At 33.5% G+C, this 27,221-nt stretch overlaps 2 protein-coding genes across 2 annotated transcripts; one reads left to right on the forward strand and one right to left on the reverse strand.

Moving 5' to 3' along the window:
• The first annotated feature begins 19,286 nt into the window (after positions 1-19,286).
• Positions 19,287-22,497, forward strand: LOC126696744 (GDSL esterase/lipase At2g42990). Its single transcript, XM_050393440.1, has 3 exons — positions 19,287-19,741; positions 20,928-21,414; positions 22,000-22,497. The coding sequence occupies exons 1-3, from the start codon at positions 19,376-19,378 to the stop codon at positions 22,191-22,193; spliced, it is 1,047 nt and encodes a 348-aa protein (XP_050249397.1). The 5' UTR covers positions 19,287-19,375; the 3' UTR covers positions 22,194-22,497.
• A 1,538-nt stretch (positions 22,498-24,035) lies between these two features.
• On the reverse strand, positions 24,036-27,147 carry LOC126696742 (4-hydroxyphenylpyruvate dioxygenase-like). Its single transcript, XM_050393439.1, has 2 exons — positions 25,811-27,147; positions 24,036-24,455 (listed from the first exon to the last, which is right to left on the reverse strand). Exons 1-2 carry the CDS (start codon positions 27,130-27,132, stop codon positions 24,269-24,271), a joined length of 1,509 nt encoding a protein of 502 aa, XP_050249396.1. The 5' UTR covers positions 27,133-27,147; the 3' UTR covers positions 24,036-24,268.
• Positions 27,148-27,221: the final 74 nt, after the last annotated feature.

A 27,221-nucleotide genomic window follows, 5' to 3' on the forward strand; every position in this document is an offset into this window, starting at 1 on the left:
TGTGTCTATGGTGCTGTTTGAAACATAGTTATTTGATTTGTGTTGTTTAACTTAGAACTTGGTATTTGTGAGTTATAACTTTTGAGATTTGAACTTTGTTGATGTATTTATAATTTGGTAGTTTGTCTTTATTTATAATTTGGTAGTTTGCCTTTTATTAGTAATTTGTGTAAAAAAAAAAAAAAGTTCAATGTTTCTTAATATATATTATGAATTATAATTATATATAATTTTTTAGTATATATTTTTAATTAGAAAGTAGGATATTAGGATCTTGTGCCGATCTTACAATCCGATCCCCGAACCCTCTCACCATTTTCATGTAAAATCTCGATCCTGATAACCTTGATTTAAAGCAATAAATTATAAATCTAAGTAATACCTATTTGGTGAGAAAGATAATGATAAGTGTTATTCAGAAGGCTTGTACAGACAAACAACAATCATTACTCTTCATTTAAGATTTATGTCATTTATATGAGTTGGGTTCAAGTTATATTTATATTTTTAGAATACTAAATATTTTAACACACACACAGGGGGAGAGGAGAAGGTCTTAAAAAAACTAACAATGAAAGACCTAACTCTTGGATACATAGTATAGCCTTTAAACCTCTTTAACTCACACTCATTTTCCACCTAGTATAACTTTAAAAAATATTACACTACTCAATGTTACACCTAGTGTCCCTTTAAACAATATTACACTACTCAATATTTTTTAATTGAATGCGAATTTTAACAAATCCCCATTTGAATAACATTATTTTCGTGCATTCTCCATGCTTACAAAATTTTAAAATAATTAAATATCAATAGTCATATCATCAATCAATTGTTTAAATTCAAGTTTTTGTAATTTAAAATAATGAATAAAATATGAGTTTATAAATCGAATAGTAAATAACAACTATAAGGACTAGATTTGAGTTCCTAGCCTAAATGATGTATGAACTTAGGCCTAAAGAGCCAAATACAATAAATTTGTAGAGAGTGGGCTGGAAAACTGGGTTTTAATAAGTTAAACAACAAGTAAAGTGGATCCCGATGACCAAAAAATGTAGATAAATTGGTTTAATCTAAAGAAATTGTCCTCGGCACAATTCGAGGAGATCAGTTCTTATATATTAATTCTCAAGTTTGATTACAAATTCAGTTCTTGATAGTTACAGTATTCTTCTCTCAATTTCTCGATCCCTTCTCCATGAAGGGTCTCTTACATTATACAGTTCTCTTTGGACGATCTTGGCCCTCCATTTGTTGATCATCCAAGCCACTGCTTGAGTGTTTGTCCCATTGGATACCCTCTCAAGCTCTCTGTGAGTTGGGACAGTCAAGGCAGCACTATTCAGGAGTTTTCTCCACATTAATGCAACCAGAAAGTTAGTTGTAGAGCATTTAATGTGGTGGTAGCAGCTTTCCCTTGAGATATTTCATGGCTTTCCTCTGTCCTGTTCCTTTTAGATACTTATCCTCATCAATGGAATCGTCTAGAACGTTACTCCTGGTGTCAGACCATACCTTCTGATCTCGGCTTTGCTCAGCCGAGGATGTATTCCTCCTCGAAGGGTTACAATTAGACCTCACCTCTTTACTTACCAACACGGATTCTTAGGAAGGTGTTTACCCGTCCTCAAGCTACCTAACGTCTTTGGATTGGGCTCCTGGTCCAATATATACATGGATATGGGCTCTTGGGCCTATCACCCTTACAACAATTGATTGGCATGAATATTGGTATGCATGTTTAGAACATATAATCTAACAGTGTAATTTTTAAAAATATGAATTTAATAACAAGTTATTGGGTGGTGTAACATTGCATAGAGTTACACCAAGTGTAACTTAAATCCACCCATTTGTATATATAAGATTCATATCAATATCAAAAAGTGATATATAAAGCCAACCATTTCAAAAATCCACAAATCAAAGCCGAAGAATTACTCCAAATGGCAATACCATAAATAGTTGGCTGCAGATCCATGAGAGGTAGAACATTTACAGATTTCGGATTAGATGGGTGTGTTGAGTGAAGATGGGTTCATTTTCGAAGGAGGAGAGTTTTGACGAGAGGGAGACAACGAGGTGAGAGTGAAAGGAGAGAGAGTTTTCACTTTTGGGTTTTCACAATTAATAAAGGGATAATTACAGATTACCCACATGTGGTTTAGCCTGAATTTAACTTACCCACCCGTGGTTTCATTTCTGACACTTTGCCCATCCGTGGTTCATTCTGTTTATGCTCCGTAACCCACCTCTAATTTTTCCGTTACTCTAACAAGTTTCATCAAAAAATCAAGCAAGAAATCATATCAAACACTCCTCTCCCACACACTCTCTCATGCTTGCTCACCCACCTGAGATCTTAGATGCTACTATAGCACCCATTTGATTTATTAGTCCGAGAATCATCATTAAAGGCAAAAATCACTTATTACTCTTTCCATTACTTCTTATTTGATTTGGGTTTTGATTTGAGGAGGAGGAGCATGACTGATTTGGGTCTGGGTTTTGAGGAGTATGACGTGTAGGTTGTGATTTGGGTTTTGGTGGTGGTCGATCTGAGATTTTGGGTTGTTACGGTGGACGTGGCTTGGTTGTGGTGTCATCGTGGGTGTGGTGGATCATCGGTGTTGCTAGTGGTGGCTCCATTCCTTTGCTCAAACCCAGATCCATGATAAGCATATCATTTTCTTAGAAATGAAGTGACCGACACCCATGAACCCATTCAATGGATCAACAAAGATCATGTCTTCTTACATCCAGTTTCCACTAAAATAAAAATTGTGGGGAAGGGGATTGAGCTGGATCATGTCTTCTTACCCAGATCCATGATAAGCATATCTGAAACTAAAATAAAAATTGATTATAGAAAAAAAGAACGAAAAATAAAAATAATGGCACAGTCATGTGCGTGGTTTAAGAAAATATGAAGGCTTGGCAATCACTTAGTTGAAGCATCTTAGCTTCTGGGTTTATATACTTTGACGCCTACTCTGCTTGCAAGACGCTTCGCTCTTCAGGGTCTGTTGCCTCTGTTTCTTCTTTTCTTGTTTTTTATTTATTTTTTTGGGTTCTTCTATTTTTGCTTTGTTGGATGTCTTCTTACATCCAGCTCAATCCCCTTTCCCCACAATTTTTATTTTTCGTTCTTTTCCCCTTCAACAGATCATGTCATTTGCATCATTTATGGTTTGTCTGCATGTATTAAAATATCAATGAGTCAATGATAGTGGAAGTCTTGGATTGGGTCACCGATGATTCAAGCCTATTGTTATGGGAATTTAAAAGTTGGAATGAAGGGTGGAATCACCGTGGTGCTTGGATTTTTTGTGGGTTTTTTTATTTGCCATTGAAATCCGAATTTTATTTATTTATTTTTTTTATAGGTACAAAGATTTGAGTCTATTGTACTTTGATGGAATTGCTTGATTTGATTTGTATTAGTTTTTTGGGTGTATGTTCTTCATGTTTGTGTATGTTCTTCATGTTTATGAATTGTGAGAAACTAATACCATATTTTAATCTTGTTTTTCTTTTTCTTTTTTTGTTTTTCTTGTTTTGGGAGGAGAGAGACATAAAATGAGTGTAAAAAGACTTATTTACCCCTCTTTTCTAATAGAGGTGGGTAACAGAGACTAAACGGAAGTAACCTTAGGTGGGTAAAGTGTCAAAAATGAAACCACAGGTGGGTAAGTTAAATTCGGGTTAAACCACATGTGGGTAATATGTAATTATCCCATTAATAAATTATTTGAGATAAGATTTTTAAGATGTATTTTCATAAAACAATCAACCAAACAAGATTTTTAGGTTGGTGCTACTTATCATGTTTGTAAGTATTGGAAAATACATTTTGAAAGCATTAATCAAAACGTTTAAAATGTCTATTTGTTCTCCTACCATTTTTTACGTATACTTTAAATAAATAAAAAATGTATTGGATATATATTTAGCAAAAGTATATAAATCAAATATTGCCATGGAAGAAGAGGAAAAGATCAAGTAACTTTTTTTTTTTAGAAAAAAAGATCAAGAAACTTTAAGATGAGGAAAGGAAAACAAAAGCCTTGAACATTATATGCCACATATATGTCTGAAGAGGATAGTCTTAGGAAACAATAAAAAGTCCTGATTCATTTAGAGCAATAAATTAAAAATTTATAACAACTATTTGGTAATAAAGATCATCATAAACTTGAGCCTTATAACTCAATCGGTACTTCTTAATATTTCTAACATAAATATTCAAGGTTAAATTAATCTCTCTATCTCAACTATTGAATTATAAATAATAATAATAAGTGTTATAGAACGCTTGTACATACAAACATCGATCAGTAATTCAAGTAAAATTTATATTATTCATATGTTGTGTGTGGGGAATTCATATTAATAATGAACCAATTATCGCAATAAAAATCCTTCTGAAAGGCAAAAAAAAAAAAAAAAAAAACTGCTTACCATATCGATAAAATCTATTATCCTCATGAAACTTTAAGTACTAGAAAGTGGATCAATATTATATATCAAGCTTAATAGCTTATTACATACTAAAATATAGTTCCTTTATCAAAGGGATAGTGAACTATATATACACACACACACCCTTCCCTCTGCTTAATTACTTGCGCTTCGATATGTTGTTGACCAATAATTTAAAGCTCTCAGAATCGTATGGAATTTTCAGCAACCCATGTTGCTGGTAACCAAATTCATCAGCTGAGTTCTTGAGTAGAGCAACAATGTCAGGATGCATGAGCAGCTTGGTTGGAATAAAAATCTTTTCCAAAATTTCACCCTTGCCTACAAGCACCGGCACATACCCTTTTCGGACTTCATCTTTTTCCGTCTCTTCGTTTTTTAATCTCTGGTAGATCGAAGGAGGCCATATGTCCTTCTCTCCCATGCTCCCAAATCCAATTCAGATCACAGAACTGCATTTGTCATTTGATCATGTGCATGCGTAGCCTTTATAGCATGAGTGTAATTATTTAATTAATTCAAAGGATATAGTTTCTATATATTTTAAATTAAAAACTAAATTTATTACCTAATTCAAAGACTAGAATTTCCGTGTGTCTAGAATTATTTTTAAATAATGATAATTTAATAATGTAGATGAAAAAAAATTGTAGTTTTGTCCCAAACAAAAAAAAAAAAAAATTAGATATTATAATTTATAAGACCTTGCGTGCTTTCTGAAATTAATAAAATAAATGTCCTTTCACATACTTTTTTTTTTTTTTTTTTTTGAGAAACAAACACACACAGAGGAGAGATGGAAAGGGGTTCTAACACAATAACATACCATAACTCCACTCAAAAGTTATGATAACTTTTAAGAGAGGGTGAGACAAGTTATACTACACAACACACTCTCTTAATTAAGATACCCTTACTGTTATGGGTATTATTTGTCGCTCTTCCTGATATTATATAGTACATGTAGGACCATTGACTCATTATATCCAGCTTTTTAAAAAAAAAAAATTTTGTCTTTCTTTCTTTTTTTTTTTTTTTTTTTTTTTTTTTTTTTATATGGATGACTCATTATCTAATTGGTAATATATATGTCATAGAAATAGAACCATATAATTTCGTGAAATTCAGAATCCCTTTTTTTTTTTTTTTTTTGGATGATTGACTTTGCTCCAATGCAAATGTGCATGCTTTTTACAAGAAATGATAAGAATTGTTGCTCATCATGTATAGACAATAGCCCGCGCAAGACGGGACATATTTCATCAAATATTAGTTAGATTGTATAGAATAGACTTTGGAGAAGAGACTTTTAAATAAAAAAGAACGAGTGGCAATAAAAAAGAGAGAATATAAATGTCCTCAACAAGCAACAAAGGTAATTACAAAGAAAACAGTTCTATAAAAGTGAAAAGAAAAAAAATAAATAAATAAAAGCAAGTTCTATAAGTGCATACTTTTCGGAGATTCTGGCATTTTACCCTTAATTTTTTAAAAAATTGGCAATATACCCCTATTTGCAAACTATATAGGGGCGTGCTCCTGTTTCGATACTCGATTACACTAAAATCGAGTTCAATTAAATACTCGATTCATAGGAAATCGAGTTATGCCCGATCAAACTTTAAAAAAAAAAAAAAAAAATTGCATGGAACTCGAGTTACAGGAAATCAAGTTCAATGCAAAAATTTTTACAAGTATGATCACCCCATATTCAGGGAGCCCTATAGTGGCGTTTCTAAGCTTTATAGTGACGTTTTAAATCCCTATAGCGGCGTTTTCCTGCAAAAATTTTTTGTAAGTGTCATCGCCCTGTTCAGGGAGCCCTATAGTGACGTTTTAAAGCCCTATAGCGGCGTTTTTCTGCAAAAATTTTTTATAAGTCCCCATACTAGGTTCAAGGAGCCCTATAATGACATTTTAAAGCCCTATAGCAGCGTTTTGGAACTCGACTTCCGTAAAATCGAGTTCCATGCATTTTTTTTTTTTTTTTTAAGTTTGATCGGGCATAACTCGATTTTCTACGAATCGAGTATTTCATTGAAACTCGATTTTAAGGTAATCGAGTATCGAAATAAGGGCATATCCCTATATAGTTTCGAAATAGGGGCATATTGCTAAATTTTTAAAAAATTAAGGGCAAAAGGCTAGAATCTCCCATACTTTTCTATATATAGGCTAGGAATTTTGAGTTTCACAATTTAAATAAGAGTAAGGTTGCAAGTACAAACTATTTTATAATATTTTTACAAACTGTTAATTAATATGATAAATTGATACCGGTTATCATCTGGACCTCCCACTAACATAACTTTTTTATTTACTAATAATCACTAACCACACAATTTGTAAAATAGTTTATGACTTTAACGTTTTCCTATAAATAATGTCAACACTTTGTAAATATTTTTTTATTATTATAATAATAATAATATGAATGATCATTATATAATTTGAAACTATCATATTTTATATAAGAGATCATATAATTTTACATTAAATAATTTTTTGTGTTCAGATAGATTCTACTAATAATATTTATGTTAACTTTTGTTAAATATTAGCATTGATGTATACCATGTTGGATATGCTAAAATAGATGCGGAAGATGAAATATAAAATAGGAACATAAGAACACAAGAATTACGTACGTGATTCAGCCTTGACAACCAACTCTTATACAGAAGAAACTCTTAAGGGTTATACTCTTAATTATATGGAAGAAACCCATAAATGTTACATCTTTATTATATAAAAGTGTTATACAAAATCTATGTTACAATGAACCATAAGTATATATATAATAGACTAAATCCTAGATTTTTAGTACAAATAGGAGACTCGCTTTACACACGAAGTAAGTGCAGACTTAGACCTATACCATAAACTAACATGTCTAATATACATCTTAAGCTTTTCATAATGTCATTATTAGTGACTTATTGGGAGTACAAGCATGCCACTGTTTTGGCAATTAAATTGTAATGATTTGCACTATTGATAATACAGGAAAATTATTGTGTACTCTCTCCTCTCACATGAATGGTGGTTCCACTAATTAAATTCATAGTGAGACCCATCATTCATGTAAGAGGGGGGACTACGCATTTATATTACTCAAGGAGTACCTAATAATTTTTCAATAATGCATAACCTTGGCAGAGATCCAATGGATGTTCACTATATATTAAAAAAGTTTAAGGAGTTAGTTACATTTTAGTCATGGAATGAACGCACGCACGAAATGAGTGAGTGAGGAATACTAGTAGAAGCATGGCGAAGATTTTAGAATATTTGAATCTCAGATCCTAATAATAATAAGTGATTGATTTAGGGATTATGATTGGTTTGGAACCTCAAATCCCACTTGTGTCACTTTACTCCTTTTGTTTGGGGGCTCAAAATAAATGAAATTTTTTTCAGAAGAATAAATAACCTATTTATAGGCAAGGGTTCAACTAATCTAAAATAGATATTTAAACTACTAAATTAATATGATATATATGTGACACTCAATCAAAACAGTACTGCGGACCATTGTCACTCACAAGACCATCTTTAATTAAGGCCTGAATCAAGGCTTTCATTTTATAAAAACTAATGTATAATCCGTGCATATGCACAGTACAATTAAAACCAACACAATTACACATATATGGATTCAAATTATACATTGTTTAAGTCATAAATATATACATTAGTTTTTTACTCTTCCTTTCTTCTTTATTTATTTTATTTTTTGGATATACACATGAGTTTATTATATAGATTGGGTTTTTTATTGTTTATTTATATTAGTCTCTTCGTCTTTTGCATAACATTAACTCACCTAGAAATTAAAAATATATATAGATAGGACATGTGACGTAAAATTAGTCTACAATTATAATTTAATTTGAAATCTAATTAGATTTTCTCTTAGCTTATATATATATATATATATATATATATGAGTTGGGTTCAAGTTACACCTGGTGTAACTCTAAGCAAGCAATATTACACCACTCAATACTTTTTAATTGGATGCAAATATTGACAAATCCACCGTTAGATTACATTATCTTCGTATATTCTTCATGCTTGCAAAATTTCAAGGTGATCAAAATTAATAACCATGTCATCAATCAAATGAATTTATAGATCAAATGGTAAATAGTATTTGATTGATATGAAAATCGGCATGTATGTTAAGAATATATAGAATATGTAATTCAACGGTTGAATTTTCAAAATATTAATTCAATAACAAGTTATTAGGTAGTGTAATATTGCTTACTTAGAGTTACACCAGGTGTAACTTGAACCCAATCATATATATATATATATATATATATTAGACACTTTGTCTTTTACACAACATTAACTCACCTAGAAGTTAAAAATATATATAGATAGGACACGTGGTGCAAAATTAGACTACAATTGCAATCCAATTTGAAATTTAATTGGATTTTCTCTCAACTTTCTCTATTAATGTATATAGATTGCCCTTTAACAGCCTAATTCTTGCCTAAGATTAGGTTGACATGCATGCAAAGTCTACATCAAGCAATGATTTTCTACTGTTTCCATGGCTGCAGTCCTACTCAGTACTCACTCATTCTTATCCAAGAGTTAGTTTCAATTTCTAAATACAATACTCATAGCTAGTAATTTCAGCGTCCAGGCAAGCTCATACCTAATAGAAAATATAAGATCTTAAGCACGCCTTAGCTAGGCTTCAGACTTAAAACTATTCTTCAACACAAGTATACCTTAGAATAATCTTAGATTCTATCTTCACGGTACTATTGAGAACTCGCTATGGGATGGAATCAATAATAATACCATAAAATGAATTATACATTGATGGTTTCAATAATAAAGGCAATATGTAATAGAGTGAAAGGCTTTGAAATTTTGTTGACTTTTTTTTTAATGTTGGTACTTTTTTTTTTTTTTTTTTAAGAAAGAAGACTAGAAATTTTATTAAAAAATAGGCAAGTCTGCCTAATAAGCATCAAAGGTGTGCCATGGGACATTTTTCATCCACACAGAAAAACCAGTGACATGACGTGCATGTCTAGCTATGTTATGAGTTGCAAAATTACCATCTCTACAAACATGAGAGAACTTAACACAATGAAAGGAATGAGCCAAAGCAAAAACATCTTGGCGTAGAACAAGTGATAATATTGTTTGTTCATAAATATTTGTCAACAAAAGCAAGCTATAAATTCAATTGGAGAATCTAATGCATTACACCTAAGTCTTGTCCATAGAGCATTTACATCGATGAGTATATAATAGAAAAAGTGGTCAAATTTATACATTTTCCCCCAAAAAAAATACCCACATCAATCGGTGGGTGTATAAATGTGTATATTTACTTAGGCTATCCAAAGACCCGATCAACTCGACCCACCCGCCGTTGCCGATTGGACCCAACCTGTCGCCAACCGAACCGACTTCTGCAGCGATCAACGACGGGTATATTCCGCCAAAACCCGAGTTTTCCGGGTCGAGTGTCAGTTTTCCTTCCTCCAAAATCCGATCAACTCGATTCGACCAACCCACAAAATTTCCGGCGATATTTGGTAGATCTAGCGAGATCTATACCATTTTCGTCAAGATTTCGACGAGATTCGCCAAATCTAGCCGAGATCTTATAGAAAATGGCCTAGACTAGGCCAGATCTAGTGAGACATCAAGGATTTTGGCCGTTTTTCTCCGTTTTCATGCCGAATCTACGCCGGATTCTCACCGTTTTCCAAATTTTCAACCCCGACCGACCTGCCCGGATCCTGCTGAAGTTTCAACCGGCCCGATCCGATCATCCTTTCAGTCGGCAGTAGGTTGAGATTCCGTCCACCCGATCTGATCAGGTCGGTTGCGGGTTGGGCACAAACCCAACCCGAACCAACCCATGGACAGTCCTAATATTTACACATTTGCTACTATGGCCATGTAAATATATATAGTTATTGTAGCTATGTAAATCAATATTTTATTCTCTATCTCTCTCTCTCTCTCTCTCTCTCTCTCTCTCTCTCTCTCTCTCTCTCTCTCTCTCTCTCTCTCTCTCTCAAAAAGACAGCCAATCAACCATCCACCCACCACCGCAACTCAGCACCACCCAACCACCACCACCACAAAAAAAAATCAACGGAAAACCAAAAACCAATTGAAATAAAAAAGAAATCAACCCAAACCCATCAACGAAAAACCCGAAATCAACCATCAATGGAAAATCCATTAACCCAAACCCAAAACCTGCAATCTTGCATATGTTGTCATCGACAAATATGAACTAGCTTCTGTCACCATCACTGCGAATGGAGGTCGAGAGGAGAAAGAGATGAAATATTTGTATGTGTGAAATATGTGTGAGTTTATGGGTTTTGGATGCCTCTCTCTCTCTCTCTCTCTCTCTCTCTCTCTCTCTAAATAAGACAGCCTATCAACCGTCCACCCACCACCACAACTCAATACCACCCAACCACCACCACTACCAACAAAAATCAACAGAAAACCAAAAATCAATTGAAATCAAATGGAAAATCAACCGAAACCCATCAAAGAATAACCAGAAATCAACCATCAATGGAAAATCCATTAACCAAAACCCAAACCCTTGCAATCCTGCATGTGTTGTCCCCGACAAATATGAACTAGCCTTCGTCACTATCACCGCGTATAGAGGTCGAGAGGAGAGAGAGATGAAATATTTGTATGTGAAATATGTGTGAGTGTATGGGTTTTAGATGAGAGAGACTCAAGAGGAAAGAGAGATGAGAGATCTGAGACAATGAAAGGCGAGAGATTTCATATAAGTATAACAGAAAGAAAAAAAAAATTAAATGATTATTTAAATAAAATAGAGTATAAAATAAATAATTTGATGTAGGTAGTTTTGAAAAGTAGTTGTGTAAAATAAAAAAGTAGGTTATTATGTTAAAATAGATAGAAAAGTTTTAGACAAACTGATGCGAATGCTCTTAATTAAATATGTTTGCATATAGTAGGTTCCTGTTAGCTCAATTGATAAAGACTCTAATGGTTAAATAAGAGATTTGTGATTTAATCCCCGCCTACACCAAAAATCATTTGGTATCTTGGTTTGATGATAAAGAGTACAATTATCAAAAGTGGACGCTGTAAGTTAAAGCCCTATAAAAAAAATGCTAATATACAAAACTTACTCTCTAAGTTTTTTCAGGTTTTATTTCAGTCCTCTAATTTTGCTTTCGTTCATTTTAATCCTTTAAGTTTCAGATTTATTCAATTAAGGCATTTCTATCAACTTCTGTTAAAATTTTTTGAAAAAGAAAACTGGAAAATATTTTTCAATCATTAATTGAATTTTTTTTTAATTTAAAATTTTTGAAGAAAAAATTAAAAATTTGAAAAAGTAACCACAATATATAACAAAAGTTGATGAAAAAACCTTAATTGAATAAACTTGAAAGTTAGAGGAATAAAATGAACGAAAGCAAAGTTAGAGGACTGAAATGAAATCTAAAGAAACTTAGAGTGCCAGTTTTGTATTTTAGCCAGAAACTTAGAGGGTCAGTTTCTATATGTATTTAAAATAGACATAATTTTTTTAGACAAACTTATGCAAATGCTCTTAATTAAATATGTTTGTGTATAGTGGGTTCCCGTTAGCTCAACTGATAAAGTCTTTAATGGTTGAATAAGAGGTTTGTGGTTCAATCTCCGCCTATACCAAAAACCAATTAATATCTTGGTCTGATGATAAAGAGTACAATTATCAGAAGAGGACGCTGTAAATTAAAACCCTATAAATAAATTAAAATTAAAAAAAAAAGAGTATGTGTGCGTATATATATCATTTATAAAATATTATGTGTCTTTTTGATAAACACAAGATAACAAATTGAATTTTATAATTTTTGCAGTTAACATTAAATATAAGGAGCAATTTTGTCACTTTGGTTTTCCAATAACAAGGCCGTAGTCTTGTAGACAATTTTCTTTTAAAGAAAAAAAAAATGAAGTTGTGGAAATAAGTGACCCAAGAAAATATTAGATATAAAAGCACTCACAGCAGTGGTGCTAAATAGCTATATTGCTATTTTTTAGCACCACTGATTACAAAAGAAGAGTACAGCAGTGGAGCTATAAGCAAAATTTTTTGCTTCGCAGCTATAGTGCACATCTATCTATAAATGTGCACTGTTCATGAGAGCTAAAAAAAATATTATTTTATTTGGCCGGTGATTAAAATAAGAGAAATTCCTCTCTCTTAGTCATTCTAGCCTCTTTCTCTCTCAGTCACTCTCTCTCTCTCTCTCAGTCACTCCGTGCTCTCCAACCCACGCCTCCGCCGGCCTCAACGTCACCGACCCAAGCTTACCCAAGCCCCAAGCCGCCGAACCACGTCTCCGACCCACGCCTCCGCCCACTTCTCTTCTGCCGATCAGACCCACGTTGACACTGTCCTCCCCAAGCCGCAAGCCACCGCTGCCGCCCATCTTTCTATTCTCTTTGTTATGATTGAGTTTTTTTTTTTTTTTTAATGTATTTTCATATGGGTTTGGTGGCTGTGGTGGTGGTTGTTGATTTTGACTATGGTAGTGGTGATGGATGATTTTGACAGTGGATTTGTAGATTTTGGTTGTGGTGGTGGTGGATGATTTTGGCTTTGGCAATGGGTTTTGTGGATTTTGGCTATGAGTTTTATGGTTGTGGTTGTGGTTGTGGTTGTGGCAGTGGCAGTGGCAGTGGGTTGTGGTTTTTTTTTTTTTTTTTTTCCTATGTTGTGTTGTGGTTGCCAAAGTAGAATGGTGGTTGTGGCCGGTGATAGTGGTGGTGGTTGTGGCCTTATGGGTGTGGTTGTGGCTATGGCTGATGGTAGAGGTGGTTGTGGTTGGTGCTGTGGATGTTTTTGGGTAGTGGGATATATTATTTTATTGTAGATGATATATTATTTTATTGTGATGTTTATATTATTTTATTGTGTTGAAAACTAAAATAGATTCACTGTTGTAGCATGTGTATAGGTAAAATAAATAAAATAACTTTTGGTAGAGTTAAAAAGTTAAATTTTTAGCTCCACTGATGTGGATGCTCTAATTATATATAGGGGATAATGGCATATTTGGCAAGTTTTTGAGTGAATCTCTCAGGCCGCCCTTGCATTCAACTTATTTATCGAAAGATAAGTTGACTTAATACATTATATATAATTTGATATAGTTGATTTTCAAAAACAAAAAAAGATTTGATATATAATTTGATCTGATTCAAAAAAAAAAAAAAAAAAAGAAGATATATATAGTCACATGCCGTTTTCAGATTCTGCAGCAATGGTCTCCAAGTTTTATTTATTTATTATTTTTCTTGATTTGGCAGGTCTCTATACAAATTTATCATAAGATACGCTGACTTGATGGTTAATAATGATCAAACGGAAGCCTATCTAGCTTTTCGTAGTAAAATCAATATATATATATATATATATATATTTTATGAAAGTAAAATCAATAAATAGGTTTAGAGTTGATGGCGTTTATGACCTCTGGAAAATTCCCTTAAAGTTTGACAGTATGTTTTTATGCTTTCATGGATAAACCTAACTGCACTGCCAAAAGAGGGTCAAAATAGCAAAATATCCCTTTCGTCCAAAAGTTCCAGTAAAATGTTCCTTGTTCTGAAATTATCTAACAAAATGTCTCTATTTTGAAACTCGATTTTCTAAAAATCGAATTTCAGTAAGGAACTTGAGTTCCTTGAAAAATTTCAAATGGTGAGTTCTATAAAAAAAAAAAAAATTCTTTTTTTTTTTTTTTTAAAGTTTGATTGCCTATAATTCGATTTTCTACAAATCGAGTTTTACATTGAAACTCGATTTTTACAAAATCAAGTTTCAAAATAGGGGCATAACGCTAGATAGTTTCAGAACAAGAACATTTTGCTGGAAAATTTGGATGAAAGGGGTATTTTGCCATTTTTGCCGCCAAAAGAGCTACTTAGCTTCACCAATAGAGGAATTTGATGAAGAACAATTATCAAACATGATTGAGCAAAATTTGCCTTCATGGTTTCCTGAGACAGCACTAGCATAAAAGGATAAGGTGAGGGATAGCCACGAGCGTTAAAAATTATTTACAAATTAAGTGCAGATTTCAGCCATAAATTATATGGATACTTGCACTTTATACCTCAAACTAGTCGTAGACCCGTGCGTTGCGCGTAAAAATATTATTGTAGTTATTATTGGTTAATAGTTAGTTTTTCATTTTCTTTCAAGTTAATATATTGACTTTTAAAAAATATACAATCTAATATATTAATTCAACAACAATAATAATAATGTTGAATAAAATAATATGAGAAGAAAAAAAGTAAAAATAAAAGATATAACAATAAACACCAAATTAATTATCTCTAAATAAATACCAAATTATTTAAATCATATTATGTAATATTAAAATATTACATTCTTATTTACTATCTTAAATTCTTTACAATGCAATATGATAAATTTTAACAACCAAAGTGAAAAAAAAAAAAAAAAAAAAAAAAAAAAAAAAAAAAAAACAATTAAATCGCATCAACTTAAAGTAAAGTTCTAAAAAATACAAAAATTTCTCAACCTAAAGCAGAGATGCAAAATATATATTTATTTATATATATATATATATATATATCACCAAAAATTGAGAGAGAAAGAGAGAGAAATAAATTTTTTTGTGAAGAAAAATTATGCATATAATGGAAAAGAGAATGCCAAATGTATACTAAAAGGATAACAATAAGAAGAAACAAAATAAAGGGAAAGATGAAGAGTGATATTAAGAGAAAGGGTAGTGGGTAGATGAAAATGTAAAGGGAAAGAGAAAGGTTGGAGAAAGTGTAAATGTTAAAAAAAGTGAGTACAATTTAATTTTATTTAAATTTAAATAAAATATTATATGTTTAATTAAAAAAAGAAAATATAAATAATTTAATTATATGGAGGATGTGACTGAGTATTGAATAAAATAAGATGGAAAGATTAAAAAAGTAAAAATATAATATATATATATATATATATAACAATAAACACCAAATTATCCAAATCTTGTTATGTAATAGAATAATATATTTTATATATATATATATATATTATATTATATTTTTTAATTTTTTTTATAACGCAATAGTATAATATATAAGAATCAAAGAGAACCAAAAAAAAAAAACTTAAAACATAAAACTAAATTGTACCAACCCAACGTAGAGTTATAACAAACACAAAAATTTATCAACTTAAGCAGAGATGCAGGAAAAAAAAATACTCCAAAAATTATTGTGAGAGAGAGAGAGAGAGAGAGAGAGAGAGAGAGAGGGAGGGAGGGAGGGAGAAACAACATTTCTCTGATGGAAAACTATGTAAAGAATGGAAGAGAGAATAACAAATTTATAGAAGATGGCATGAATGTGAAGAGACAAAATAAAGGAAGATGAATGGAAAGATAAAGGGTGACATTAAGGTTGAGGGTAGTGGGGAGATGAAAAGGCAAGGGAGAGAAAGATGAAGAGACAAAATAAAGAAAGATGAAAAGTGATATTAAGGTTGAGGTTAGTGGGGGAGATGAAAAGGTAAAGGTATGAGAAAGGTCAGAGAAAGTGCAATTATTAAAAAAAAAGTAAATGTTAAAAAACAATTATAGGAAATTGGAAAGAAAAAAGATAATGACGTAGATGCTAATGTGGCTCAACGTGAGCACAGTAACATTAAACGCCACGTTTCAGCTTTTAGTAATATATAGATTATAAGAACTTATAATTGTAGAAAACCATTTTGTAAGCTTCCGTTTAACACTTTAACCTCATTTGCAGGACAAAATCATCATTTTATAATATAAGCACAAAATCATAATTTTAACCATTGAATTTTCAAATACTTAATTGAATATGAATCTAGAAATCCTAACGATCAAAACCACATATTATGCGCTTAAATTGAACAATTGAATTGCAAGATATAGCTTAATCAAGATTTAACAGTAGATGTTCTTGCGATTAAGGCCACATGTAAATGTAATTAATTAATTTTGATTGGTTCCCTAAAGTATTAATTATGATGCATCATGTGCCATATTTTTCATAATTTTCATTGACTTAGGCTTAGGACAAGGCTTCACATGCATGAATAGGATAGTTTAATTCTATTGGATAATTGAGATTTTTTTAGATTCTTAATCAATTATTTTAAAAATAAGAGTCTTAATTATAGCATTATCTAACTAACCATAGCAAGGTTAAAAATGGTCCCAAGACGGATTTATCTCAAAACTGATCAAAAAAATACCAAAAGTTTCTTTGACCAAATCATAAAACTTGCCAACCAAGACATAAGAATGACCAAAGCCCCAAAGAAGGGGAAATTTTTCTAAGCCCTTAAAGAAAAGATTGGGTAAACCAAGCGATTTGTTAGCCAGAACACTGGCCTACAAAGTACAAAGTAAAATAGAAAAGAAAATTTTAAGTCCCAAGTATTAAGCGGAGATCTAGACCTCAAGCTATAAACATAGAAGAGAATGATGAAGAAGATGTTGGAAAACATAGTTTTGCATTTTATACAAAACAAGCATGGAAGCAGTACAAGGATCTACTTCATTCATGAGAGATAATATACAACTTTTAATTCTAAAACAAAGAATAGAAAACGTACCTTGATATAATGAAAATTAAAAACAAGAATTAGGTAGTATCCTGAGAAGACCTTCAATCTTTATCCCAATTTCACATGGTGCCCAAAATGTGTGGTCTATTAATCAGTTCTTACATACATTCTCTTACGTATGGAAAACTGTGTTCAAGAAAGATTATAGAGAAAACTGTTCTCTTCTTAATTTTAATCATATGTACGTTTTGATTGCCTAGATAGTTACGTTATTTAATAAGTTTTATTAAATAAATAACTGATTATTTAACTAGATTAGCCTTTTGGGCCAGTCCAATTAAGTTCTAGTGTGTGGCTTGAAATTGGACCAAAAGGACAAATAAGGCTTAACTCTAATGGGTTTCAGGCTTTCATCAACTCTTGATAAATCCAAAATTACCATTAATTGTATAACAAATACCACTATGAAAATATAATTGCAATCTAAGCCTTATTAATAAATTACATCCCAATATGACCCATGCATGAAATATCCATAATGAACAAAATCATAATAAATTGTCACTTCATAAATATGACAAAACTTAGGTACAGTATTTAAGTATTATTCTTTAGGTTCCCATTCTTAAAATTTAGCTATGTGGTTTTTTTCTCATGGGATAAAGGTATTGCCATATGGTTGAATTTTTAGATGGAAACCTAAGAAATAGCACCTAAGTATTATACCTAAGTTTTGCCTTTGTAAATAACTATTTTATTCCTTGAGTCACTAGTTCAATATTTTAGTTATTTATATATTTTTTTTATATAAGCTAATTTCATTAAATATAAATTTTAGTAACTCTTTATTAAAGTGGCTAGGCCCAGAATGTTGAATAATTAGCTCCCATTAAATTTATCTTAATGGGATATTTCATGTTTCTATAGAAAGAGATTATTATGGATTTCATTTTAAGAAGTTCCCTCAACACTACGTGTGATTACCCAATATATTGAGGTTTTAATCGTAATATTAGATCTCACTTTTGATATATTAAAATAACTTACATTTCATGATCAGATTCATAATACAAAGATATATAGGATCCACCTACTATGAGAGAGATGGTATATTCTCCGAAAAAGGTATACTACCTCCTATCATATATGACTTATTGTCTTTTAAATATCTATATTGATCTTTACTTAATCTCATCTGTATTGATCTTTTGTCTTTTAGTAACTTTCATCATAGAATAGTTTATTAAAAAAACTTTCATCAAATAATAAATGGGTCTAGTTAATAGGTGGTCTTAAGACATTTGTTAATGTATTATTTTAAAAAAGTTTTTATACTTCTATAGTTTATCTTTAAAAAAAAAAAAAAGTTTTTATACTACTTTCATGAAAAATATAAAAAATTATATAAAAAAAAAAACAATAACTTTTTTCTTTTCCCATAAATTTTTAAAAATAAAAATATTTTTCTAACAAATATTTTTAAAGCATCTATCAACTTTTTCATTACTCCTAGTAGCGTTATAAATTCAAACAAAAACATTGGTGAAGCTAAGCCTCCTGATAAATCACCTCTATGCTAGTTAAATGTTCTAATTTATTATAAAGGCTCATTTGATGCAATTTAATATATATATATATATATATTTGACTATATATATATATATATATATATTTATTTATTTGTTGGTTCTACAAAATTGTGAATTAAATCATGCTTTCTGAAAAAAGTAGAAAGGGAACTGCTTTTTCAAGAAGCACTTTTTAGTTTACAGCTAATTATTTTACCCAACGAACCATAAAGGTTGTACTAAGTTTCAAGAAATGCAAGTGATTCCTTCATGTAACAAGTGCATGAGATCCAGGGGGGGGACCGGGTGGAGCAGTAAGGGGCCAGAGGCTGCATTTTAGTGTAGTAATTTCTAACCTTTTCCACACGCAACCAACCACACACAAAATAAATTCATGAAATACTTTTGACTTCAACAATTCGCACCATAAATATGAACTCAAAATGTTGGGAACACCGACTTTGATCGGCACGTTACTGCAAGATGTCTTGATAGCTAAGCCCTGCACAACCTCATAATGATGGTAGACCTTGGTACTTCACAATTAAAAGCAATAATAACTACACCACCAAACTTTTCAGGTCGATATCCAATTAAATTCTCATTTCCTTTATGCAATAAATTATTAGCATTTCTTCTCCCACATCCCATTTCCATAGCCAATCTCTATTGTTGCTTCAAGCAACTGAGATACAAAAAAACTGCGATGGCATACATCTACATGCCATGGCTGTTCTTAATCCAAATCCTAGTACTAGTAGGAAAATCCAAAGCTAAAGTTCCAGCAGTCATAGTTTTTGGAGACTCATCTGTGGATTCAGGTAACAATAACCAGATTCAAACGATTGCCAAGAGCAACTTCGTGCCTTATGGTCGTGACTTTTTTGGCGGCCACCCAACCGGACGCTTCTCCAATGGTCGGATTCCTCCTGACTTCATCTCTGAGGCTTTTGGACTCAAGCCAGCAATACCTGCCTACTTGGATCCAACTTATAATATCTCAGATTTTGCTACTGGAGTTTGCTTTGCTTCTGCAGGAACTGGCTATGATAATGCCACTTCTGATGTGCTAGTAAGTACCAATATGAACTTTCCAATACATACACGTTAACCAATTTTGAATGTTTTTGTTTTTTCTTTTTCAATTCGAGAGTTAGTTGTGGGGAGATTTGAATCTTAAATGTCTTCGTTGGAAATAGTAGGACTTGTCAACTAGTTGAATTACAAGACTTTTGACAACGAATTTGGCATGTTAATTCTATGTGTGCATAAGTATCAATATGCACATCACATCACATTGCACTCTACACACACTCATGCCTTATTTATCAAATTCTACATAGCAACAATTAACCCATTAGTCTATGCGTAAGGGCTATGGTAAATGTCTTCCATCAAAAGTGATAGGTCATGAATTTGAGTTTGGGAATCAGCCTTTCTAAAAAAAAACGAAGATAAGATTTACTAATCATATCTCCCAAATTCTGCCAAAAAGAGTATTACTTTTTTTAGTTCATATGTTAGTGTGTTTGTAACTCAACTAGTTGGTACCTCTTGGTAGGGGTGTGTGGCCAACTTGCTAATCCGCTAAAATCAACCCAACCCGTCGGGTTGGGTCGATTTGTAGGGTTTGGTGAGTTGAATTGGATTGTCAAAATTTATTTTACGATGGGTTGGGTTAGGTGTTGGTCAACAAATTCACAAATCCATCTAATCTAATTCGACCCACCTATATTTAATATATATTTAAGAAATATGTTATATAATTTTATTATTTACTCTTTTGTTCAACAACTGAGTTGGTATAGAAATATATGATATCCTTCTAACTTTGAAGCACTAATAAAATAGTTTGCATTGGTTTGGTTCTATGCTCATGTTTATTAGGTAATTAAAATTTTCTCTTATTTGTATTAGTATTGCTATAATGCTCAATTAAAAATTTTAAATTAAAAAATATGTCAAACCCATGGATCCAACCAGATCCATGTAAGTTGGGTTAGACCCCCTGTGATGGGTTGAGTTGGATTGGATTTTTTTCAACCCAATCATGTTGGATGTGTATGGATTGGGTCATCAGATTGAAGAAACCCATCAACCCAACCCATACACATCCCTACGGCCCTATTTCCTAGTGTTTTTAAAGAAGATATTTATGGTTTAAATTCTCACTTCCTATTATCTCCCTTGTAATAAGTTATAACAACAGATTATCTAAAAAGTAAACAAATTTATTCATGTAATTTATCCCGTTTCAGGGTGTTATACCTCTATGGAAGGAAGTGGAGTACTACAAGGACTACCAAAAGAAATTGAAAATGTATGCTGGCGATGAGAAGGCAAAAGAAATATTAAGTGAGTCTTTATATTTGATTAGTGTAGGAACAAACGACTTCCTTGAGAACTATTACACATTACCAGACCGACAATCCCAATTCACAATCGAACAGTACCAGGATTTTCTAATCGGACTTGCCAATAATTTCATTCACACACTACATGGTCTAGGAGCTCGAAAAATATCCTTAACTGGGGTTCCTCCAATGGGGTGTTTGCCATTGGAGAGAACAGAAAACATTTTCGATCATGACTGTGTGAAGGAATATAACAATGTAGCCTTGGAATTTAATGGGAAATTGAAGAGTTTGGTGGCAAAGCTTAACAAGGAGCTTCCTGGTCTTAAACTAGTGTTTGCAAATGCATATGACATTTTTCTTCAAATCGTTAAGAAGCCTTCCACATTTGGTAAGTTTTGATTTCGTATACATCATTTTAGTTTTTCTTCCTTCTCATTTTTTCTTGACATTTATTTCATTATTCCTTATTTTGGATCATACCAAAACGACTTTCCAACTTCATAAATTCAATTAATAATTGCTTTGAGAAACAACTGTGGGCTTGGCCTGTCCAATATTTATTTAATGACTAGTTCCTAAATGGCCCTACTCCTACGGTAGGCAACCATGGGGAACTGAACATATTTACATATAGTATATTTATTTTAAGATACAGAATTATGAACAGCCATAATGGGACCAAGACAAGGTCGATTAATATGTCAGTTGGGAAATCTATATTAAGCCACAAATATCACTTCCTTGTTTATTGTTCTAGCAGAAAATTTTAGTAATTTTAGAAAGAAGGAAAGGAATTTTTTTTTTTTTTTTTTTTTTTGTAATTCCTATTTAATTATCAAATAAACTTGCAAAAGCATGCATTAATGAAATTTGAAATTAAATTTGAGATGTCTTAAGTTTTTTCTTTTTTAGCTAAATTATTTCTTTATCCTTTAAACCATTGGATTTGAGAACTATTTGCTCTTGGTTGCAGGGTTCGATGTTGTGAGTGTGGGATGTTGTGGCACTGGGTTATTTGAGATGAGCTACATGTGTGATCCGCAGAGTCCATTTACATGCTCAGATGCAAATAAATATGTGTTTTGGGATGCTTTCCATCCTTCAGAGAAAGCAACTCAGATAATCTCGAATTATTTGATTAAAAATTCTCTAGCTAAGTTTCTGTGATATATATGTTATAGCGTGTGATGTCTGGTTCTCATGCTATATGTAGAAGAAAATATGGGGCTCATTTTTTATATTTTTATGAAATTAAGTTGAGGGGTTAGGATTTTATTTTCTTAATTTCAGATATAGTTAAGCCTTTTGTAGTCAACTACTTAGGTTCTGTTATGGTACTACTTTAATTAAAATATGTTTAGGGATGCTTACTTGGAAAATAAGTTTGTCAGAGATTTTAAATATGCCCTAATTTGTAAACAAAATAGAAGTTTATTATTATAAAATTACTATCGATTTATCTTCTTTGGTATGTGAATTCGTGAATTCATAATCTCCCTCTCTTTTTTCCTGTGTATTGAATGGGCCCTTTATGGATTTGAGTGAACCCTTTATGGATTTAAAGGTCACATCTAGCTGGAAATAAATCAAACTTTTTCATGCTTTCTATTCAGCACCAAGGATATCAAAGCTTGTTCGTAATATGGTTAAACATAATGTGGAGGACAACCACCCTATTGACAATGATTGTGGTTTGCGGAATGTAGTTGTGCAGGCATTCAAGGTGACAACCACCCTGTTGACAATGATTGTGGTCATGCAAAAGTTCCAAAATATTTCAAGCTTCAACTGTATCTAGTAAATTTGAAAGCAATATATTCTATTTGTGGAACGACATACATCTCACATCAAAGTACATTGATTTTCTTTTTCTTGGAGTAGAAACTTTTGGCGTTGTCTCCAATCATTTGTTGATTGATTTTGCAAATCAATTAAAAGCCAATGAGAAGAAATTTTTTGTTACTCTCTAAAGAAATACACGAGTTCCAAAACTGGGTCATACTAGTCAAACTGAATCCGATTGTTGTGTTTCGGAATTTATAACTTAATATACGTCTATGTACTAGTTGGGCTCTCTATTTAATAGATCCAGTTTTTGGGTTAGATTCACTAACATTTTATCAATTATCAGAGCTGGGTTTGTTTGTTCTTGCCAATTAAGCCAGTTTGATTTTGTTCTGGTGAATTTTAAGGCTTCCTGTATCAGTTGTATGAGAAATAGTAATACTACTAGTTGGGATTCTCTACCTTCTAGCTTACTGAACATGCAGTGTCAGAAAAATCCCAAATGAGTTTGTTTTTATTTGGAACTTGATATGGGTATATCTACTAATTTTGCCTCTCTACCTTTGCTTGCTACAACCTTCGAACCCCTACTTCTTTGCCATCACATATTCCAAATTGCTCCACACTTCTCACGCTCCTATTCTATTAGTTCTCTTCAAAAAGGTACCACCAATTCCAGATTGACATGCTTCACACCTAAATTTTTAAAAAAAAAAAAAACAAAAAAAAAATTTGGGAACTGAATCTACTTGGTTGGAAATTACACTTGTTTTCACTTTACAAGATGGACTTTCTCCCTTCCTTTGGAGATGCCAGCCTATCCTCCTTTGGGTTTTCTAGGCAATTGGCACCGAGTAGCAAGAAACCTTTAGGACAAGAGCTCTAGTAGCTTCTTTATACATACCCTAATGGACTACCAGCAAAATACACCATGCCTTATTCATCATAGCTTGAATCCTCCAACACTCAATTTCATCACTGCCAATTAGCCTCCAGTCTCAATTCATACCAAAAATGAAATATTAACAACTGTTGCTAAACATCTATTTAGATATTGTTTACATAATTGTAAACAATATCTAAATGCCCAAGGGACAAATAAAAAACATGTATTACAGAAGAAATTTCCAGAATTTATTCCTCATTTAAGTTGCCGAAAATTACAGCCAAAATGCATACACTAGACAATCTTTCTTTTTTTTTTTATAAGTAAAAATCATCAAATAATAAACATACACTAGACAATCTATATAAACATATTTCAGCATTCATGTCTTTGTACATTGAATTGATGGTTCATGTGACACATGAAGCTTACATGCATGACAATATCTTAGAATTGGTCCACAAATTTTGTAAAAATAGTATAACCAACCATGGCTCCAGCAACTACCTTATTCTTCGAAGAAAAATAGTATTGTGGTCTGTGGATGAACGTTACATCAAAGACTATATTCTCATGCAGCAGCTGGTTCAGAAACTCGCTTGGTTTCAAGCGTCTTCTCATATTCCTCGATGGACTTGAAAAGCTCGGAGAAGTTACCCTTCCCAAATCCTCCACATCCACCTTTTTGGTATTCCTTCCCTTCCTCATCCTTGAGCATGCATCCCACTCTCTGAATTATCTCTATGAAAATGGTTGGCCTGTCCATATGATTAACCAAAACCAATCAATCCAAAATAATGTAAACAGGGCAAAACAGAGCAACTAAAAAATAAAATAAATTACATTTGAAATTGCTATAATTATTACAAGTTTAAATCCCAACTACATGTGAACTCTGCCACCATGTTTGGTTCACCAATCACCACTAAAGAAAGGAAAAGAACCAAAAGAAATAGATAAGAAAATTGTGGGAGGGGGTATCTACACCACGTGGATTGCAGGCCAAAGAAAGACTATTGGAGCAGCAACTTAAGAGGATGGGATTAGGCCCAAGTCTCAGTATCATAAGCCCAAAGGCCAAAGAAGAGCAGAATCACCCGAGCTACAGGCCGAGGTGAGTATTGCCAAGGTTGAAGTCTCGGCGCCCAGAATTCTCGCTGAGGACACTAAGAAAACAGCACAAAGCCTTAAGCAATAGTTAACTCCTCATTAATTAGATGTTCCTACCTAGCGTCGGCCGCATTGAATGATGAATGACCAGCCTGAACTGTAAGGACACCCCAAAATTCTTCTTTCATGATAAAAAAGTAAGAGAAGAAGTGTCTGATGGGACTAGCTTCCTTTGAGATCCAGCCAGATAATGAACAGCTGGAAAAGGAGGAGGGGAAAGATAAAAGGAGGACCTAACCCACAGAAGAAGGGGATTCCAGTTTTAGAAGAGAAAAAGAGAGAGGAAAGACTTTGTAATAGCTTAAGTTCATCTTTTGTATCTCGGCTAAGGCCATTTCTTAATGAAACATACTCAGTTCACCCATCTTGATCTTCAATCTTTCTCCAATCTTCCCATTGTAAATTACCTTCTCTTTCCTTACAAATTAGTTGTGTTGATCTTAATCATCTAGTTGTTCTTTTTTCTTGGTGTTTTTGACCCCCCACAAAAATAATTTACAATCTTTCTCAAAAATCCATCTGAAGTTACCTCTACATAAAAGGTGAGATTTGGAGGGAAAGTCTTCTTTTCTTTTAACATTCTCCACATAACTAATCAAGCAAAAAATAAACCCATAACTTTCTATTCTTTCAATTTACATTCTTTCTCTTTTTCACCTTTTCAATAAAAAGTGAAGCAATCAAGGTGGGGGCAAAAGGTTACCAGCCAAGGTTACACTTGGGACCATGTTAACCACCACATACAAAATTAACCACCAAAACTACATTCAAAACACAATCTACGATTTCATTTTCAATTTTCACTCCAAGATGGTTGCTTTTTAACCCACCTATTTCCAATTTTTGGTTCAAATGTGAAAAATGATCTCTAGAGTTTGGAAACAAATTAAAAATGCAGCAGCAATAGAGAGTATAGAGTTAAATTAGTTGTTGCATAAAATACCTATCACCAACAGGTTTGGTGAAGATTTGGAGCAAGGTCCCTTGATCATCCCTATCAACCAAGATCCCCAACTCCTCACACTCCTTAATCTGCTCATCTGTCAACACATCCCCAGCCCTGTTCTTCAGATTCTTGTAATACGTCGGCGGCGGCGACGGCATGAACTCGAAACCCCCAACTCCACTCCGCTGCCTCATCTCCCTCAGTGTCCTGAATATGTTCTCGCTCACCAGTGCCAAATGCTGCACTCCAGCTCCTTCGTTGTGCTCCAGGTAAGTCTGTATCTGGCTCTTCCTTTTCGTCCCGTACACCGGCTCATTCATCGGTATCAGAACCGTTTCCTCGTTGTTCGCCAAAACGACGGAGTTCAATCCGCTCTCGCTCGTTCCGACGTCCTCCGCCGTGAATTCGGCGAACTCGTGGAATCCGGTGAAGGTTTTTACGTACGATACGGCGGCGGCGAGATCGGACACGTTGCCGACGGCGTGGTCTAGCCGTCGGATTCCGAAATCTAGCGACGGAAACGATGAGGTCGCGTCTACGGCCTCGAATTTGGGGAGGAACAAGGAATCGGAGCTGGATTTGGAGCTGACGTAGCGCAAAACGACGTCGCCGTAGAGGTGGACTTCGGAGAGAGCGGTCGTTTCGTCCTTGTCGAGGTGGACGGGAAGGGAGACGGGCGTGGCGCCGTGGGAGACGCTGACGTGGAAGGCGGAAACGGCGTCGTCGACCTCGACGGCGATGGCGCGAACGCCGAGGCCGTGCTTGGACGCGAAGTCGAGACAGGCGGCGCGATCGAAGGTGGGGATGGAGGACGCGGCTGCGGGGGCCACGTTTTCCATGGTGGCCAGAGAAGGAGAATACGGAGCTGTGAAGAGGAAGCTGAGCTGGCCGGAGCGGAGGAGATAGGATGCGTGGGTCAAGTTACCAGTGGATAGATCCGACTTGGCTACGATGGGCATTCCCAAGCCCCATGAGAATCTTCGGGCCGTGTTGGTGGCGTCCGTGCACCAGAACTCCACGTGGTGGAACCGGTTGACCTTGAAACGGTCGGATTTCGGGTTGACCCGGACGAAGTTGGAGAATCCGACGAGTTTGAACCCGGTTTCGTCCGGATTGTTGCCCATGGTTGTTGGTTGTTGGTTTCGGGTAACGTTGGGTTTACCGGGCGGAGTGAGTGGGAAATGATTGGGTGGTGGAAGAGTAAAATGGTGGAGAGTGAGTGGGTTTAAATAGAGATGATGGAATTTGGTTTTGGAATGTGGGTTTGGAGAGATTGGATTAAGCGAGTGAAGTCCGCACGTAAGCGTTATGGTCAACATGGGCTGAGATTTTTGCTTATGGATGGAATAATGATAGGATGACGTGGAAGGTTTATCACGGATTCACCTTAAGCAATGACTCCTATTCT

Source organism: Quercus robur, chromosome 8, assembly GCF_932294415.1.
Source record: "Quercus robur chromosome 8, dhQueRobu3.1, whole genome shotgun sequence".
Classification (NCBI taxonomy): Eukaryota; Viridiplantae; Streptophyta; class Magnoliopsida; order Fagales; family Fagaceae; genus Quercus; species Quercus robur.